The 20,011-nt window shown below is 39.9% G+C and overlaps 1 protein-coding gene across 1 annotated transcript; it reads right to left on the reverse strand.

The window, feature by feature from the left end:
- Nucleotides 1-671: 671 nt before the first annotated feature.
- Nucleotides 672-2,408, reverse strand: LOC121742558 (CBL-interacting serine/threonine-protein kinase 25-like). The gene has a single exon (XM_042135725.1). It carries the CDS (start codon nt 2,098-2,100, stop codon nt 808-810), a length of 1,293 nt encoding a protein of 430 aa, XP_041991659.1. The 5' UTR covers nt 2,101-2,408; the 3' UTR covers nt 672-807.
- Between the last annotated feature and the right edge of the window lie 17,603 nt (nt 2,409-20,011).

Below are 20,011 nucleotides of genomic sequence, written 5' to 3' on the forward strand. Positions count from 1 at the left end.
GTAAGTTGATTAAAATTGAAAAGTTGAAAAATGCAAAAAAAAAAAAAAAATTCGTCGAACCGTCGAACCGGCGGTTCAAGCCGAAAACCGGGGGTTTTGAACCGCCCCGTAACCCGCCGGTTTTTTGAACCGGAACCGGAACCGCCGGGAGCTAGGCGGGCCGGTTCAGGTTCATACATTCCCCGACCCTTGAACCGCCGGTTCATGACCCTGAACCGGCGGTTTTCGACCCTTGTGCATGCCTATATATAGTGCCTAAAAATGTCTCACTGAGAAAGCAAGTACTCTATTGTAGACTAACATTGTACAACCCCAAATGACTTATTTGTACTTTCTAACAACCAGGGGTTGCAAATTGCAATTGGGAATGGAAGCAAAATCGAATGCCCACAATTAACTCACAACATCGAAATCATCGTTTCATTGTGCAAAGGTTTTATAAATTGAGAACATGGAGAGTTTATGTGGCAACGGCATCATGTGGCAACAAAGAAGATGAATGAATAGATGAGGATGAGACCACAAAACGATGTTGACGCTGGACCTACCAAAACAACCCCAACATCTGCAATTCCTAGATAGGATAGGATAGGATAGGATAGGATAATTAAAAACTCTTAAATTCCAAGGTCCAAAATCTTTCCATCCAAAAAATATACACACACAACACATAGTAACTCAAGCCTAATTAAATTAACATTTTAAAAAGGAGTATGTACAAATTTGTAGAGACCATAGAACATTGCATTTTGAGTAAAGTAGCGCAAAGTTTACACAAAATTGGGTAACAACTATGAAATGACGAAACTAACGCTGGCAAGCACAAGTCTCCCCTTGCCACGTCCACACTATGTCTTTCAAAGCCGGCCTCACTTCCTCCTCGCAGAACTTCCGGTACTCCAACGTGTCTCCGGCCGACTTCGAGAACTCCACCACCGCCACCTCCGGCGCCACCTCGAATATCTCTGCCGTCACTGACAATCGCCCCTTCCTCCCCTCCGTGGCGCCCATCATTCGCACCTTGTAGTCCTTGCTCAACACCACCCCGAAATTCAGCTTCTGAGCCAGCCACTCCAGCTTCGCCACCACCACCGCCGCCGAGCACCGCGACGTGAAGAGCGATCCTGATCTCCTCCCCTTCTCGAACAGATTCGACAGATCGAACCCCGACGACATCGACGATATGAACTCGAACGCATTGTAGAACGGCGGCGACGATTTCGATCGCTTCAGCTCCATCTCCTCGATCGGCTCCTGATCCGATTCCTTCACCGAGAAGGCCACCGGCCGCGTGAATCCTTTGCAGAACCACGGAACTCTCATGATTGCCGCGATCGTGATCCGTTTCTCCGGATTTACCACCAGCAAACGCGAGATCAGCCGCTTCGCCTCGTGCGAGATCCACGGCGGTATAGAGAACTCCGCCTTGAAAATCTTCGTATACATCTTCATCACGTTTTCGTCCTGGAACGGCAGGAATCCGGCAAGGAGCACGTAGAGGATGATGCCGCACGACCAGATATCCGCCTTAGCGCCGTCGTATCCCTTCTTCCGCAGCACCTCCGGCGCCACGTAGGCCGGCGTGCCGCACTGCGTGTGGAGGAGTCCGTCGTTGCGGTGGTGCTCCGGCAGGGCGGAGAGGCCGAAGTCGGAGACCTTGAGGTTACCGTCCTCGTCGAGGAGGAGATTCTCCGGCTTGAGGTCGCGGTGTGAGACACCGCGGCTATGGCAGAAATCGACGGCGCTAACGAGCTGTTGGAAATACTTCCTGGCAACATCCTCCTTGAGCTTCCCCCTGGCGACCTTCGCGAAGAGCTCGCCGCCTTGAACGTATTCCATCACGAAGAAGATCTTTTGCTTTGTGGCCATCACCTCCTTGATCTCCACCACATTCGGGTGGCGGACCAACCGCATCACCGAGATCTCGCGCGTGATTTGCTCCATTAGCCCTTCCTTCTTCACCTGATCCTTACTGATCACTTTGATAGCAACGCTCTCCGATGTCTTGAGGTCGCGCCCGTGGTACACCTTCGCAAACGTGCCCTTGCCGAGGAGGCGCCCCATTTCGTATTTCCCGAACACGATATTCCGGTCTTCCATGGATTGAATTCGCGGATTTCTTAATTAGGTCAAGGAATTGGGGATTGATTTGGATGGGGAATTAGGCAGTCAATTTGAAGGTGAGAAAAGAGAGCAAGGGGCTAAGAAATTAGCCATACTTCTAATTCGATGATGACTGATAAGAGTTGGAGAGTGTGTTTTGCACGCTATGTGGTGGTGCAGCTGTTGCTGCGGCGGCGGATGGCGGAGTGAAGATTGTGTATTTTGTTCTTGCTCTCTTGCGAGAGAGAGAAGGAACTGAGTTGCTCTGCTACAAGTTATAGTGGTGTTGGGCAATGGTATTGGGCCACTAATTCATTAATTTTTGTTTGTATTTTTCTACTAATTAATCTCTAAGGCCTATATATTTTAATAAAAATTAAAGCGTTGGTTACCAAAATTTATAAATAATTTATTACGGATATGTTTTCTCAAATAACTAATCCCATTTAAAAACAATATATTTATCAACCAACATGGGCTAAATATTCCAAAATTTTAGTATTTCGTTTTACAGGAACATATTTGCTTAATAATTCATAATTAGTGTTTTAATTGGTCAACCTTGATGGGTTAAGATATGTTTTAAAAATAGTGATGATATGAGATATTTTTTTCATTAAATTTAGTCATCATAGTTTCCTCATATTTTTTTTTAAATCGCTTATGCTATATGTGGTGAGTGGTGACGATTTTGCAAAATAATTCTAATTTTAAAATATTTTCATAATTTCCGATTTATAACAATTACATCCTTCTAATTTATATTCGTATAGTGTTAAACTCAACATCAAATGATAATTTTGAAGATAATTATCTGAAATTTTCTTTTGTGGTATCAATTCTGTGTTCGAATTTGCAAAAGTGCAACACAATCTATCATAAAATTCCAATTTCGTTGCATTATTCAAACCACCAAATATGTAATAGTGAAGAGACAATTTAAATAATAAAAGCCCTCTATTAGAATTTTGGAATCATGTAAATTTTTGTAATCGCAAGGCCAAATTCATGAGACAAAACAGGAGAGATTAGTATATAATAAAACGAAAGGATGAATATCATGAAATGTAACCAAATTCCAAAACTGAGAATTAAAAATATGAATATACTACTATCACCAAATATAGAAACTACAATAATGGTAGTATGAAAGAAATGAAAATATATTGTGGTGGAGTTTGGTGATTGGAGCACTTGGTTTTGTCTGATACAGAGAATGAGACGCCCATAGAGAGAGAGTAATATCTGCAAACAAAATATTAAACAAATATGCTTTGAAATTAACCATGAAAGTGTGAACATTGTAATTTGAGGCTTTAAATGTAACGGATCTTTAAATAGTGCCTTCATTTTTCATAATTTAAATGACAAAAAACAAATATGCACTTATTTTCACGACTAGCTAGAATTGGTATATGAGCTGTAATGAATAACACCAAGCATTTCATTTTAATACAATTGCTAATTTTATACTAAGAAGGTATTTATCTTGCATCACAGTGGCCCAATATCAATATAGTATTAAGTCACTTCATAATGGAATTGTTTTATGTAGCCTTTTGGCAGTGTATTCTATAAGAGCATCCACGTTCCGTGCTCTTGCCAGCGAGCACGGATGTGGACCCGGCCCCACTTTTTCTACATGCTCTTAGGCAAGAGCACAACACTCACATCTGTCCTCTTCCGCAAGGACGAGCACATGGGTCACACCATTCTATTATTCAATTTAAATAAAAACATTTCCACAAAATTAAAATTCATTAAAAATACCCGGAATAATATTACAAATTACAATAAAATTAAAAATTACATAATTAAAATCCTAAAAAATGAAAATTACATAATTAAACTACTAAAAAATAAAAATTACACAATTTAAGCGTAAAAATGCCCCCGGTGAAGACTAATCATCATCCGGCAATACCCCCAACGTTCTTTGGAGACTCCGTATTATCGCCACATGCGATCGAAGTCGCTCAGGGGTCATATTTGACCTATCGGCCAAATTGAGTTGGGCCAAAACCCCCCACAACGAGTTGGTGGGGGGTTGAGGTGGCACATAGGGAGCAGGAGCGGGTTCGGGATCGGGATCGGGGGCGGATGGAGTCGCGGCGTGACGGCGGTTGGCCGCCGCCTTCTTCCCTCCTTGCGGTCGGCGTTGGGAACCGCTCGGGCCGGCGTCGGGGCTACCCAAGTTAGCTCCGGCAAGTTGGCTAGCCACGTCTTCGGAGCCGACGTCGGATAGGGATACCGACCTTGACCGTTTGGAGGAGCCGCTAGAGGAGGATGTTATGCCTCCCCTATACTTCGGATGCGACCGTGTCTCCTGCCAAATGTTGAGGTACTTGAACGGCTTGTAGTTCATGGATTGGTAGGTCGACAAGGCGGAACTGATGATGTCGACCTCACTCTGGCCGCTCCCCGCCGACCGCTCTTCCTGGAGGTAATACCCCTGGAACTTTTGGATTTCTTCGTTGGCTCAGTATATGGCGTTGCGCACCATACTCTCGTTGCGCTCGATTGTTCCAGTCGGCCGGTTTTCATTGTACCGGCGACAGATGCTCCACCAATAATGATTGCCGGATTGGTTCGTGTCAATCTCCGGATCTTCGGAGATTGACAAGAACGCTTTGAACAAATGCTCTATCTCCGCCGGATTGTACGGTGTGCGGACACCGCGAGTAGGAGGAGTCCGAGTTTGGGAGGGGCCGCTCGACCTCGCTCTAGGCTCGGGTGTCCACCCGAATTGCCCTTCGGGGCATCTTGGTCGTCGATCGGGTAAGGCCGGTAGCCACCCGGAACTTTCGAACCTTGGGTTTGAGGAGGAGCCGAATATTCTGTTTCCGGACTAGGAAACGGTTGTGAACCAAACCAATCGGGGTTCCAACCGTGGGAGCCCGGGGGGTGATAGGCGTGGCCGGACATTATTTTGTTGTAAGAGTAAGAGTGAATGAAAGATTGGATGAGAATTGAGAATGGAAATGAGAGAATTTGGATGATAATTGTGTAGTGTGGTGTGAATTTTTTGTGTGGAAGTGGGGGTATTTATAGATGAAAATGTGTATTTTTGGGGAAAAAAATTGAAAAATAAATTAAAAGTGGGTAGAAAACGGATATAATTTTTTGGGAAGTGGGAAAATATTTATTTTTTATTTTTAATCGGATTTTTTAATTAAAATCCGATTTTTTTTAAAAAAAAAAATTAATTGCCAACGGCTATGCCGTTGGCCAATCACACACTGCCACGTCGCATGCTCGCTGCCACGGACGTGCTCGATGCATCGAGCAGTGGCGGACAGCGTCTCCGTGCCCCTGGCACGGACGGACGGACGTCGTCCTGCTCGCCGTTGTGGATGCTCTAATGCTATTAAGAATAGCCGAACATCTGCTACATTATGATGGGTTGTTACAATTGTTATTATTATTATTATGATATTGTGCAATTCTATTTTGACGAATTGAAATCAGCTTAGTATCCAGGCTTATCTGCTAATTTTCATCCAATAATTGAGATTTTTGCATTATAAATGGTATGAAGGATATAAACGCATTTTTAATGCTTAATATGACAAACAAAATATGCATATAATTAAACACAAAAACTCATAAACTAAAAATATAATGTTTGGAATTGGTCATTTTCTATTTTAACAGAATTTCAATGTGCAGTGATGCTGAAATGTTTAATGTTCAACACCCAAAAATGCATAAGTAAATTTTAAAAAAAATAAATTTCAATAACATATTTTAATTTGATGGAATTTCACCATACAGTATATTTATATGGTCAACTCAAAAAATACACAAATTAAATCTACGGTGTATGCATTTTATCATGATAAAACCCCCTTGTCATATTTTAAAAATCGAATTTTGCGTGAAATGCATATGAATCGTCTATAATTTCAATCCATTAATTGGACGTGTAGATCGAATCATTGGGTTAAATTCAATGAAGTATAAAAGACAAATAAGTCAACCCACAAACCAAGTGATGCAGAGGTCTAATATTGACACCAATGAGACATATATATTACGAAGTATGTTGTTTTTTTCTACGTTTTTTTTTGTTTAAGAAAGAGAAATTGGTGGTTGGAACTCGATCATTGATCATATAAAGGCAAGGAAGAATTATTGAGCTAATACAACCTCGTGGAGTATAAATAATATAAATTGTTTATTGTAGGAGATACAATAACGTATTGGGCCTTCAAATTTAGATGGTATTGGGCCTTGAAAATTCAAAAGCAACAATTATAAACATAGCCATTAGTTTACTCATCTATTTGTTTTTTAAAATAAATGAAATTAATACTTCCATTATAAGTGAGATACTTTTTTGAGCACAATATTTTAAAAAATGAATTTGGTGAGCTAAGCATAATGATAATAGAATAGGAGAGAGAATAAGATAGAAAAGTGAAAATAGAAAAAACATGAGAAAGAGTAGAAATGTTTAATCGAAAGTGCTCCTAGCTTGCATCTTTAAAAGTCTTGAAGCAACCCCTTCTACGTTTCAATTCGGTTGGTAATGTTTGTAAAGGTGTCTGATCAAATACTAATTAAGTTACAGTAATAATTAATAACTAATATCAATTTTGTACCTTAAAAATATCAACATAAAGATATAAATTTATCAATCTTCTTGTATTGATAAACTTATGTCTATGTGTTGATATTTAAATTTACATGTTGTATTGATATAATTATGTCTTTATGTTGATAATTTTAATCCACAGAATTGAAAGTTATTAGTTATTATTATAAATTAGTTAGCACACTAACGCAACCCCGATCATAAATGTAGATTTATTTTATTTTGTTATGGAGTAGTATCATTCAACATATGTAAGAGTATTATTGTAAATCCATTTTTTTTGTATTATTTAAAATGAGAGACAAAAATGTGAAAAATAAGGGTTTGTGTTTAGAATTAACCAAAGAAAAAACTACTAAAAAGACTACTACTAGTATATTTGAACTGTCTACTTTAATGGAGTACCTTACTATTTCTACTTCATGCGACTAATACTAACTATTGGTAGCAAGTATTTTTGTACTTTTTGGGACCTCTGAATTAGCTTCTCAGTGTATATCGTGGAGTATTTATACTCCTCCCTTAAATTTTGTCACAATTTAACCGGGCACAAGTTTTAAGAAATGTAATGACAAGTGAGTTGAAAAAGTTAGTGGCGAGTGAGTCCTACTTTTATATAATTTTCTTATAATAAAATGTGAGTTGGAATGAGTTAGTGGAATATGAGGTCCACTACCAAAAAGGGTAAAAAGTAAAATGTGACAGATTTTGTGGGTCGGACGGAAATGGAAAAATGTGATAAAATTTAAGGGACGGATGTAGTAATGTCTTATTTTGCCATTTTAGGATGTCTGTCATTTAAAGTCATAACTGCTTTTTTCTATTTTAGGTAAGGGGACCCACTATTCACGTAACTTATTATACTCACATTCTATTACAAATCCAATATTCCCACTAATTCATTTTTCTCATTTTCTTCACAAAGTTAAACAATTTCTTAAAACTCGTGCTGAGTAAAAATGAGACTATAAATGACAGACGGAGGGAGTAGTTCCATTTGTGGATGGTATGGAATGTATTATGAAATTGATAAAGTAAAAGAGAACAAAAGAAAAAAAAGGATAAAGTAAGAGAGATGGAGAAAAAATGTAAAGTATGAGAGAGATAGTGGAGAAAAAATAGATAAAGTATGACAAAGAAATTTTCCATTTTTAGAAATAGAATTAATTTTTTTTGGATATCCTAAAATTGGTAAAATGTGACCGTTTTCGTGAAAGAGGGAATATTATTTTGTACATAAATGATTAAATTCTGTAGAACGTGTATAGCTTAGAATTCAATTTGGATCTTTTATTGTGTTTTAGTGCAATATAGTGTTCGTAAGAGATTGAATTCGTTCAAGCATATTTATTCTTCATTTTAAATTATAGTATTGATAAGGACAAATCCTGTCTAGAATTGTTACTTGGGTCACCCAAATTTGATTTATGGCTTTTGATTTATTCCAACTACGGAACAATAAAATGAAAAAATAAAAAAAGAAAGACTAAGGGAAAATAAATTAATGTGCAATAAATCCCAACTTAATATCATTTGGGCCATGTTTGGTTGTAGGATTCTGTCTGGAAAAGTAATCTGATTCCTTAAATTTTAAATTTTGTTTTGGTTTTTAATCAAACTGAGAAAGTAATCAGAATCCGAGAACAAGGAAAGTTAGTACAACTTTCAAGGATTCTAAATCCTAACTATTCTTAGGTATTCTTTTTCCCAGTTTTAGGATTCTTACATATTTAATGCAATATAGTCTAGTTTTATTATATTTATTATTATTATTATTATTATTATTATTATTATTATTATTATTATTATTATTATTTATACTGTTTTAAAAATAATTTAAAATTAGTACTTAATTTCAGTATAATAAATAACTATGATTAAAATGATGATAATTATAACTATATTTTATAATATTTTATAAAAGTAATTAATAATTTATTAAATAATTAAATTATAATTATAATATAAATTGTATAATAAATAATTATTAGTGTATTTTATAAATTAATAATTAATTAATAAAGTGGTATTAAAATTTTAAATTTTAAAATTTATTCAATTATAATATACATAAATATAATAATAGTAATAATAAAAATACTAACAACAATAACAATCATATTTATTATTATAATAAATGAGTATAATATTCTATGTGACTATAATTACAATTATATTATTATATATTGTGATGGAAATCCATATTTAAACTATCCATCATAATAATAAATATAATAATTCAATTATTATTATTTTTAATAAATAATTTATTAAAAAAATTTATTTTATCATTATTTTTTATAAATAAAAAAGTAATAAGTATATTTTTAGTTTGGTGTTTAAATTAAAATTAAAATTTAAAATTTTGATATTTTCCAAACACAGGAAAGTAAAGTTACTAGGAATCATATTTCTGGGATTCATTTTTCCAGGAATCATTTTCCTTGCCAACTTTACTTTCCCGTCAATCAAATATGGCCTTCATGTTCCAAGCTAAGGTGCAAATTAAACATTCTCAATTTTTGAAGTGGTCGAACTCGATCCCTGATATGGGAGACTCGAGTTTTACATTTGGCACGTATATTTTTTTATGAGAATCTTATGATCGTTGAAAAAAATAAGCAAAATATCAAATTTACACGAAAATCAATTTTAATATTTCACGTTAACGCCTTTTGACCAAAGCAAATGTTAGAGTCCACAATTTTTCAACAACCGCTATTACCGTGGTTATGTAAGAGGACATAATGCGTAAATGTGTGACTAAGTTCACAATAAGAACATATCTCTATGAATATTCCTCATACCCTATTATTATTTAGTTTAGTATTGTATTAATTTTGTATATCTTTCTCATATAGTATTTGTTTCTTGATCACTATGTTAGATTATTAGTATTATAAATAAGAATTTTTTGTTCTCTTATATTTATTCATTGAAGAAATACAATTATCATTTATTGTCTTTTACTTTTCTGTAATTTAGTTTTCTCGTCTTTGTTCACCAGGTTGAGCGATGAAAATTCTTCCGCGAACAAACCACCTTTATCCTGCGAGTCCTCGCTATCATCCTCATATACGAATATCATCATATCACGTGCATATATCAAGCAGGTTAATTTCATCCCAAGATAATTCAGACATTTCTCTTGCATACGAGATTTAAGAAAAATTGATGTTTAAAAATTAAAATAACGAGAGAATAAAGTATAAGAGAGAAATAGAAAATAAAGTAAGAAGGATAGTAATTTCGTACGAAGGTTCCTTTTATAAAATGGCTCGTGGGTAGAGTCCAGGTCAGTTTCAGGTCAAGGTCTAAATTAAATTCGAGCGAGTTGGCTCTGATTCGGGACAGAGCTAGCTTGGCCCGCGCACATTCATGGTATGGTTGTTTATCATAAGTTTAATGAATCTAAGCTTATGAAAGTCTACTAAGTTTGTATTTTAATTTGTTTAAATATTTAACACGTGATCTCATTTAGTGGGTTTCTTTGTGTATTCTAATATTTAAATTGATGCTTAAATAGTCTTCATCCAAGATTTTTGCAGAAGTAAGCGTGCAAAAATGTTTATGTTTTTTGCAGAAGGAGCTTATGTTTCCGCTCGACTCAATAATGTTTTTAAGGAAAAAAATAATCTACCAAAAATACTTATTTAAACTTAAAATAATAAACTTAGCAAAAATAGATTGAAGTCCTCGCCCCGATCACCGAGAGACATAATCTTTGAAGCGCACTGGTGGCCTGTGCGTTCGTTGCTGTGATCGAGCTTCCCGAACTTGTGCAGACTGCTTCTCGCCTTCCGGTTCCACCGTCTCGACCATCGATTCATCTTCTTCAACTACCGCATCTTCCTCTTCTTCCACGGCTGTTTCGGGTGCAAGGTTGTTGCCCGTAACAACTCCCTCCCCCTTAGAAACCTCCTTGTCCTCGCGGAGATGTGGAAAATGCCGTCTTATCACCGGCATGGGTTCCCATGTCGGGTTTTCACCCCCATCATCGGACCAATGCAGCAGTCCTTCCTCCATTGTTGTACCATTTCTCCACACTGTCCGTTCATCCAACAGCCTGACTGGTCAAGCCACCGGCCTGCCGCGCGCAAATACAGGCGGCAAAGAGGTCTGCTGAAACGTCGTGTCCTCCACAAATTCCCTCAAAAGGCTAACATGAAAGACATTATGTATTCGACTGCCCTCCGACAGCTTTAAGCGGTATGCAACGGGGCCAATCTGCTCAATTATTTCAAATGGTCCATAAAAGCGTCGAACAAGCTTCGTCGACAAAGGTCTAGCCACGGAATGCTGCCGGTACAGCTGCAGCTTTAGCAAAACTCGTTCACCCACCTCAAATTCCACATCACATCGGTGTTTGTTAGCAGATCTCTCATGCGCTGTTGTGCCTTTTCCAAATTCCTCTTCATTGTAACTAAAAATTCACCTCGTTGTCGGATCTATGTCGCCACATCTGGGGGGTCGTCACCGATGGCGGCGCAGCTATCAATGGAGGCGGATCTCTCCTATATAGAACCGTGAAGGGAGACATCTCTAAATCCTCGTGATGGAAGCAATTCAATGCAAGCTCTGCCCATGGGAGAAAATTATCCCATTTTTTAGGCATATCTGCCGTGAAGGCGCATAAGTACTGTTCAAGGCCACGATTACGAACCTCGGCCTGGCCGTCGGACTGTAGGTGATAAGCGGTAGTGAAATTCAACTTAGTTCCACTGAGACGCAACATTTCTTCCCAAGCATCATTTAGAAATACCGGATCACGATCCGAAACCAATATTTTGGGAAAACCTTGATGCTTAACCACCGTGTCAATAAATGTAGAAGCCACTAGCATGGAGTTGAAACTCCGCGGCAGCGGGGCGAAGTGTGCATACTTCGACAAACGATCCACAGCGACCATAATTGTGGTGAAGCCTCTCGATTGTGGAAGTCCTGTGATAAAATCCATCGAGACATCCTCCCAAACTTGTGATGGAACTGGCAGTGGTTGCAACAAACCAGCCGGTCTCTGAGTCGAATACTTTGTCGTCTCACACTCGAAACATGAATCCACAAAAAGCTTAACATCTTTCCGCATCCCTTTCTAGTAGAAGGTGGCGGCTAATCTCCGGAACGTGCGCTCTACGCTGGGATGACCCGCGGAAGGGGTACTATGGTGCTCATACAGCAGGGAATCCTTTGCCTTAGAAGAAGCACTGACATAAACACGGCGTCGGAAATAAACCAACCCGTCCACGCATGAAACTCCCGGAGGTGCGGTTCCTCTGTCAATCTCTTCCCGAAGGATTAGCAAGTCAAGCTTTGACCCTGCCTCATCACGAAGCAATTCCATAATATCCGGTACAGAGTGGCAAATTGCGAACAAGCGATTAGAGAGTGCCTCCGCCAAATCTGCCATCGCGACCTTAGACCCAATCTGTTCGGGCAAAGCTTCTAAGTCGGTCAAACCTGGCGATGTGGCTGCCCCATTGTCCACGTCCGGCTGAACCACCATATCACTCCGAGAAAGGGCGTCTGCCACCTTGTTCGAAGCCCCAGTCTTGTAATCTATCTGAAATTTAAAGCCCATCAATTTCCAGACATATAGCTGGTGATCCGATGTCTGAATAACCTGCTGGAGAAGCTCTTTTAAACTTTTCTGGTTGCTTCTGATCACGAACTCACAGCCAAGCAAATATTGTCGCCACTTATGAACTGCATCCACAATAGCGTAAAGTTCCTTGTGATAAGTAGAAGATACGCGGCGACGGAGACCCAACTGGGTGATTATCTTGAAGCAATACCGCGCCCACTCTAAAATCCGAAGCATATGTTTCGCCTTTAAGAGACCTCCGTAATGAGATGTCCTAGATACTCAACTATTGTACTGCAAAATGAGCATTTCGATAGGTTAATATAAAAGCTATGCAGGGGAAGTATGGAAAAAACCTCATCAAGGTGTCGAGCGTGACTCTCCAAACATCGACTGTAGATCAGAATGTCGTCAAAGAACATAATGACCGATTTTCGCAAAAACGATCGAAAGATAGTGTTCATGGCTGCTTGGAACGTGGACGGGGAATTAGTCAAACCAAACGGTATTACCAGGAACTCAAAATGCCCATCATGCGTTCTAAAAGCCGTCTTATAATTATCACCATCATGCATCCGGATCTGATGGTAGCCTGAACGTAAATCCAGCTTGGTGAAGAAGCGAGCCGAACCCAATTCATCAAAGAGCTCGTCTGATGTAGGAATCGGAAAATGATATGGGACGGTGGCAGCATTCAGAGCACGATAATCAATGTAGAACCTAAAGGAACCGTCCTTCTTCCTAATCAGAAGGACCGGCGAAGAGAATGGACTTTGACTCTGGCGGATAATACCGAATCAAGCATTTCTCACATGTGACGCTCTATCTCCATCTTCTGGAAATACGGATATCTATAAGGGCTCACGTTCACACGTTTGGCATTCGGTTGGAGATGAATCCTATGGTCAAAGAGGCGTTTGGGCGGCATTCCCGAGGGCACACTGAAGATGGGGCCATGAGACTCCAGTACCGTCAAACCTGAGCCGGCAGGTCCTGAGGAATGACCAGACCCAACTCTTCTCTCGTCGTGGCCGTCTACCCGGGAATGGGCACCACATCGTGGCATCCCCCTGCAACGACAAGAGACTGGCAAACGTTCGCAGCGATACCTGGCTTGGAGCAGGCAGAATAATACGCAAACAAAACTGCTTGCCCTGGCGGACAAATTCCAAAGTTCCCTCCTCGTAATCACTCGTCAGCCGGCGCAGAGATTTCAACCAAGACATTCCCAGGATCATATCAGGACCATGGAACGAAAATATATGCAAATCAAGTAGAAAAACATTATTCTGGATAACCACACGTGTTTGCACAGTAGAGTGAGAGCAAGTTAAGGACTCACCGTTACCGATGTAGATCCGGAAAGGCTTAATGGCCTTGAGGGGAAGAGCAAGCTTCTTGTCCACTCGGGGATGGGGGAAATTGTGGGAGCTGTCGGTATCAACAAGGATCAAAATTGATGAAGCTCCTACTGTGCCCATAAGCTCTATAGCCTCTGTCTTGTGATGACCGTCTAAGGCATATAAGTGAGATATATCCGCTGTAACCACCTCTGGCTCCTCTTTGGCAGCCTCAATAATGTCAGTGTCCTTGTCCGAATCCTCATCGGCCCCCATGTATGCCAAAAACGCCTTCTTACACACATGGTCCGGGGAATACGATTCCGGACAGTACCAGCAGAGGCCATTTCGTGTACGTTCGGCCTTCTCTGCTCGAGATAATCGGATCACCGGTACGCGGGAGTACTTAGAATTCCTCAACAGCTTGGGTGGAGGGGCCATCCGTGTGGTCGGTGCAGTAGCGGTCCCAGTCGAAACAGGCGGGCACATATTCTGCGAAGGCTAGCTCCGTCGTTGAAAAGGTATGGTTTGTTGCGGCTTCTCCATGCAAGCGTCAAACTCACAAGCCAGAGCCATGGCCGTAGCCAAGGACGGTGGATGGGCGTGACGAACTTGAGTTTTAACTAGTTGTTGTAGGCCCTCGATATAAATTGGGATCAGAGCCTCTTCAGATAAGTACTTGGCCCGACCCATCATCTGTTCAAAAGCGGTGTTGTAGTCAGCTAAACTTCCCGTCTGACACAACTTGGTGATTAATCCCGTGAAATTATGGAAGTACTTTGGATCGAATCGGCGACGCACATCCTCCAAAAACTCTTGCCACTGCACTAACGGCTTAGAGGCGTAGTAGTTAAAAATCCACTCTGCCACGGGCGGCTCAAACAGCATTAGCACATAATGAAGGCGAAATTCATCCGGCATGATGAGGTGATCAAAATAGTACTGCACACAGAAAACCCAGTTGGAAGCGTCGGCGCCGTTAAAACGCAGGGGCTCCACCATAATGAACTTCGGCTACTCAAACCCATTTGAGGTAAGGCAAATTCTTATTATTTCATAATTGGAAAAGTGAATAACAAGGCCTATTTATAGACTAAGGACCCTAGGGTTGATTCGACCTATGATCGGGAAAGAATCAACAAAGAAAACCCGAAAAAGGAGCTTATGCTTCCGCTCGAATCAATAATGTTTTCAAGAAAAAAATAATCTACCAAAAATACTTATTTAAACTTAAAATAATAAACTTAGCAAAAATAGATTGAAGTCCTCGCCCAGATTAGCGAGAGACATAATCTCCGAAGTGCTCTGGTGGCCTGCGCGTTCGTTGCTGTGATCGAGCTTCCCGAACTGGTGCAGACTGCTTCTCGCCTTCCGGTTCCACCGTCTCGAACATCGGTTCCTCTTCTTCAACTACCGCCTCTTCCTCTTCTTCCACTGCTGTTCCGGGTGCAAGGTTGTTGCCCGTAACAGTTTGTCTACTAGAAAATGAGAGAGACTATATATATAACACATTTACCCAATACCCACCATTGTACTTCACAAATTACAATTGACAATGACATGCCTCTGCTCTCCGACGTCGCACCCGGGTTCATTTCGGTGCAGCCGCCATCGGAGCTCCGGGAGCCCGAAGCAGACCCGAATGAACCGGGTCGTAGCGAAAGTAGGAGTGGTGAAAGCGTTAGTGTTGATCAAGTTGATCAAACCTTCAAGCCATGATCAACTTCACCATCGGAGGAATTTCAACCCAAAACCCACCTGATTTTCAAACCACAATCAATGCATCCTATCTTAATTTTTAATTTATTTATATTGATGGGGGTAACTCTGATTGTAGCGGTGAAACTGCATTTCTCTTGGGAAGAATTCTGTTTTATACTGTACTAATTCTGAGTTTTGTTCTTGGCCTTTCACTATTTAAGTTGCAAATATTTATGTAGCCGCTGCAAAAGTGCAACTTACGCATCGTGCCATTTGATCTCTATCTATTTACTATTTACAATTTACATTCATAAGAGAAGAAAAATGACCTATCAACCCGAAATTTATTGTAGTAATTTTAAAATGATATTGGAATTAATTTTAATATTTAATTGCCAAGAAGGTTTCCGGTCATTTAGTTTAGTTTAGAAATCAATCTTATTTTATTCTTTTACAAAACCTAAGAGCATCCACAATAGCGCCTAGCGCACCGCCTAGCCGAGCGCCGGCGCTAGGCGGTGCGCTAGGCGATCTATTGCAGCCGCCTAAGCGGATTTCGCGAAAAAAAACCGCCTAGCGCTCGGCGGTTCCGCGGCGCTAGGCGGTGCGCTAGGCGATCCGCTAGGCGCTATTGCAGCGTCCGGATCGCCTAGCACGAATTTTTAATTTTTTTTTTGTTTCCGAAACACTATATATACGCGACTTGCCTGTCATTTTCATTCACACCACTTGTATTAACGAGTACTCACTCTATCTAAATTTCTGTACAAGATCAACAACGGTAAATGGATCTCAACAACGAGCCTACTTCAGGGAGTAGCGGATCTCAAACTCCCCCGATCCCCGTGGGAGGTGGATGGAGTCAGATGCCCCCATACTACAACATGTACCCGTGGCAGCAGATGATGCCCGGGATACCAGCGGGGAGGAGTCCGCCGGGGGCGTTTCCGGCGATGTCGGGGTAGGCACCCAGTGTCCAGATGCCGGGGTGGGCACCCGGGATGCAGATGATGCCCGGGGGGTACCGGCGACGCAGGGGACTCCCGCGACACAGGGGACGCCGGGGGACGTCTATCGCCCCAGTTTTGATTTTTCGACTGGTTCGTCGCACACATCGACGCCAACGGAGGCTGCGCCTCCGGCCCAGTTTGACACTTTCTCCTTCGATGACTTGGGTTAGATCTTTCCGGTGTTCCGGATGCTCCCGTTCAAACGGGGGGCGTAGGGCGGGGTCGGGGCGCCCCAAAGAAGAAAGGCAAGGGGAAAAGGGTCGGCGATTCCTCGCAGCCGGGTGAGGACGGCAACTCGGTACGGAGGAGGTGGACGGACGCGGAGAACGTCGCGCTGTCCAAGGCGTGGGTGAGTGTTTGCGACGATCCTCTCGTTTCGAACAACCAGAGGATCGTCAACTTGTGGGGCAAGATAGCAGCAGCCTACCAGAGGTTTTGCCCGGAGGGGAGGCCACGCAATGGGGAGGATTGCCGGAAGGGGTGGGACCGAATCAGGGTTGCGGTCTCCCGATTTTCGGGCTTGTACACCAACGCCCTCCGCATGATGAGCAGTGGGCAAACGGAGGACGACTGCAGGAGGATAGCGGAGAAAGCCTTCCCCCTGAAGGGGGAGTACAAGGACTTCACCTACTGGAACTGCTATCTTGTGCTGAACGACTCCGAGAAGTTCCGAGTAGGTGTCGACTCTGGCTGGCCGAAGAAGCAACGGTTGAACTATTCCGGTGATTTCAGCGGCAGTAGGGGTGGTTCCCACGACCTCCCTGAGACGGCCCAGGAGGTCCCGACCCCTCGTTCGTTTGCTCGCCGTACTCGCCCGGTTGGGCACATGCGGGCTCAACGGGAGGCGAGGGGGGTCGTCGGGGGTTCACAGGAGGTCCAGTCGGCATCCCCCCTTGGCCAATCCACAGCGGATCTCAAATTCTTCGCGCGTCAACAAATGCGCGCTCAGATGGTCAAGACGATGGCCGAATGGCGGGCGGCGGTGGATCCCGTGGAGAAGAGTTTGCTTCAAACATTGCTCCTGAGCATGCAGGAGGATTTGGAGGCGGCACAGAGGGAAGCCGACGGGAGTAGAGGCGGCGGCGATGGTGGCGACAACGACGGAGGAGACGACGACGGCGACGAGGAGTGAATTATTGTACTTTTTAAAAATTATTGTAATTTTTTTAAATTATTGTACTTTTTTTAAATTATTGTACTTTTTAAAATTTTAATAGTATTATTAATGTTTCCCGTATATGTCTCGTAAATTAAATTTCGTATATTGTGTGATTGTTAATTATTTCATTTTGTATATATTTGTTAATAGTGATGTGGATATTATGTAGCTAGGCTATGGCTGGGCTATTGCTGGGCTATTTGTTTGTTTTGATGATGTGGCAGGAGGATTTTTAGTGCTGATGATGTGGCAGTGGCTAGGCTATGGCTGGGCTATTGCTGGGCTATTCCTATTGTGGATGGCCTAAAAGGAGAACTAATGAAAATGTAAATGATTGACATTTTTTTTGCTAAAAGATAAAAATGATTTTTCAATAGTCTAGAAAAAATAAAAAATAAAACAACTGTTTAATATAGTATAGTACTTTTTGCTTGGCCGTACATTTTTTAAAAAATTTCTTTTGTATTTGTTTTTATATTCACTTCAATTTCCAGGTGATCATTACATTAAAAAAATAATGTGGCAAAAGCAAACTTGACCAAAATAAACTAAATTCAACTGAATAATAAAATTAAATTAAAATACTTTGGCATATGCATAACAAATATGAAGATGATGAAGTAAATGAAAAAACTATTACGAAAAGCGTCGGGAAAATTCCTGTTCCTAATATACTGATTTAGTTTTGAGCGAGCAATTTTCTTTTTAATACGTGGAAAATAGATTAAAATAATATGTTGTGAACAAATGAGAATTGCATATTAACAACTCCACAAGACTGTATATTTTTGTCTGCATTTATTTAATGACCCAATCTTAATTTATTGAAGTTCGATATATAGTTATAATTACACACATACAAGTACAAGTACTCCATACTTAATCATAACATACGCATAATTATAAATAAAAATAATTATCAATTATTTTTCCACCCATCATTAAATGTCTCTCATATGTCATTTTAGAATGTCCTTATTTAATTTTTATCATTTTTGATAAATGGATCATGCATTTAACTATTTCATTACATTCACATTTTTTTATAAATCTAATAGTACTACAAATATATAAAAGTAAAATATAAATTTCATTTACTTTTTTCACTCACTTTTCTTAACACTTATTAAAATGCATGACAAATAATGAAAGTGGAACATACATATATATAGATATAGGTATATTATACTCTCTCCGTCCACGATTTAAAGTCTCATTTTGCCTCAAAATAGTATTATTTTTCTAATAGACTATTAGTGTAAAAATTTTATTGACATATGAAGTCCATATCTAAAATTGTGAACGTCTCAAAATACCAAATTAGGATATTATTTTGAGAGAGTAATATTTCAACTTTGCATCTATTTTACAATCATTTAGTATAAGACAATTTTAAAAAAATATAATTAGGAGTTGATTTGCATCTATTTGTGGCATGAGGAGGAGCGTGTGGGGTGCAAGTTTGTGGGAGTTGTGGTATAACGCAAAAATGAGGGGAATGATGACACGAAGGGTTCAGGTGTGGGTTGTGGATTTAAAACCCGTGTTGTTTTAAAAGTTCCATTTTAGAAAATAAAGAGAGTATGCTTTTTTATTATTATACTACAAATTGTTCATCATCTCATATCTAGGGCTGTCAAAATATACCGAAATACCACACTTACCGTACCGAAAAAATACCGAAAATACCGAATTTTCGGTACGGTATGATACCTTACCGACAAATTTAGGTACGGAAAAGGTATGGATTATGTATATACCGCGGTATACCGCAATTACGGTATATATATATTTAACATATTTATTATTTATAATATTATACTCCCTCCGTCCCATAGTAGATGTCACACATTCCTTTTTAGTTTATCCCACAAAAGATGTTACATTTCCTCTTTTAGAAAAAGTTCTTTCTCATATCAATTATAAAATTATATTTTCTCTCACCACTTATATGACATCCCTAACCAGAAACATGCATTATTTTGCATATTAGCATATTTTATTGTCATTTTTAGTATAGAGATAATAAGTGTGTCATAGAGGATATATTAGTTGTTAAGATGACAGTTGAATATATAAATAGTTTTAAATCACAAATATTTTTTTTAAATAAATAAAATTATATATTATGTGTGTAACATATATTTTGCTTTAGTATAGTTAAAGTTAAATGAGCATGTTGTTTATGTGAAAATGTGTGCATGGAAAATGATGCATGGAATTATATATTACTATTATATATGTATGTACTTAAATATATATACATACTCCCTCCGTCCCTGAAAATTTGTCACCTATTTCTTTTTTCGTCCGTCCCTAAAAATTTGTCACATTTCACTTTTACCATTTTTGGTAGTGGACCGTACATTCCACTAACTCATTCACACTCACATTTTATTATAAAACTAATATATAAAAGTAGGACCCACATGCCACCAACTTTTTCTACTCATTTTCTATTATATTTCTTAAAACTCGTGCCGGGTCAAATGGTGACGAATTTTGGGGACGGAGGGAGTA

This window comes from Salvia splendens, chromosome 7 (assembly GCF_004379255.2).
Source record: "Salvia splendens isolate huo1 chromosome 7, SspV2, whole genome shotgun sequence".
Classification (NCBI taxonomy): Eukaryota; Viridiplantae; Streptophyta; class Magnoliopsida; order Lamiales; family Lamiaceae; genus Salvia; species Salvia splendens.

What these genes read in the sequence shown, in the direction of transcription:
- LOC121742558 (XM_042135725.1), bottom strand. Translation starts at nt 2,100, where the DNA reads ATGGAAGACCGGAATATCGTGTTCGGGAAATACGAAATGGGGCGCCTC.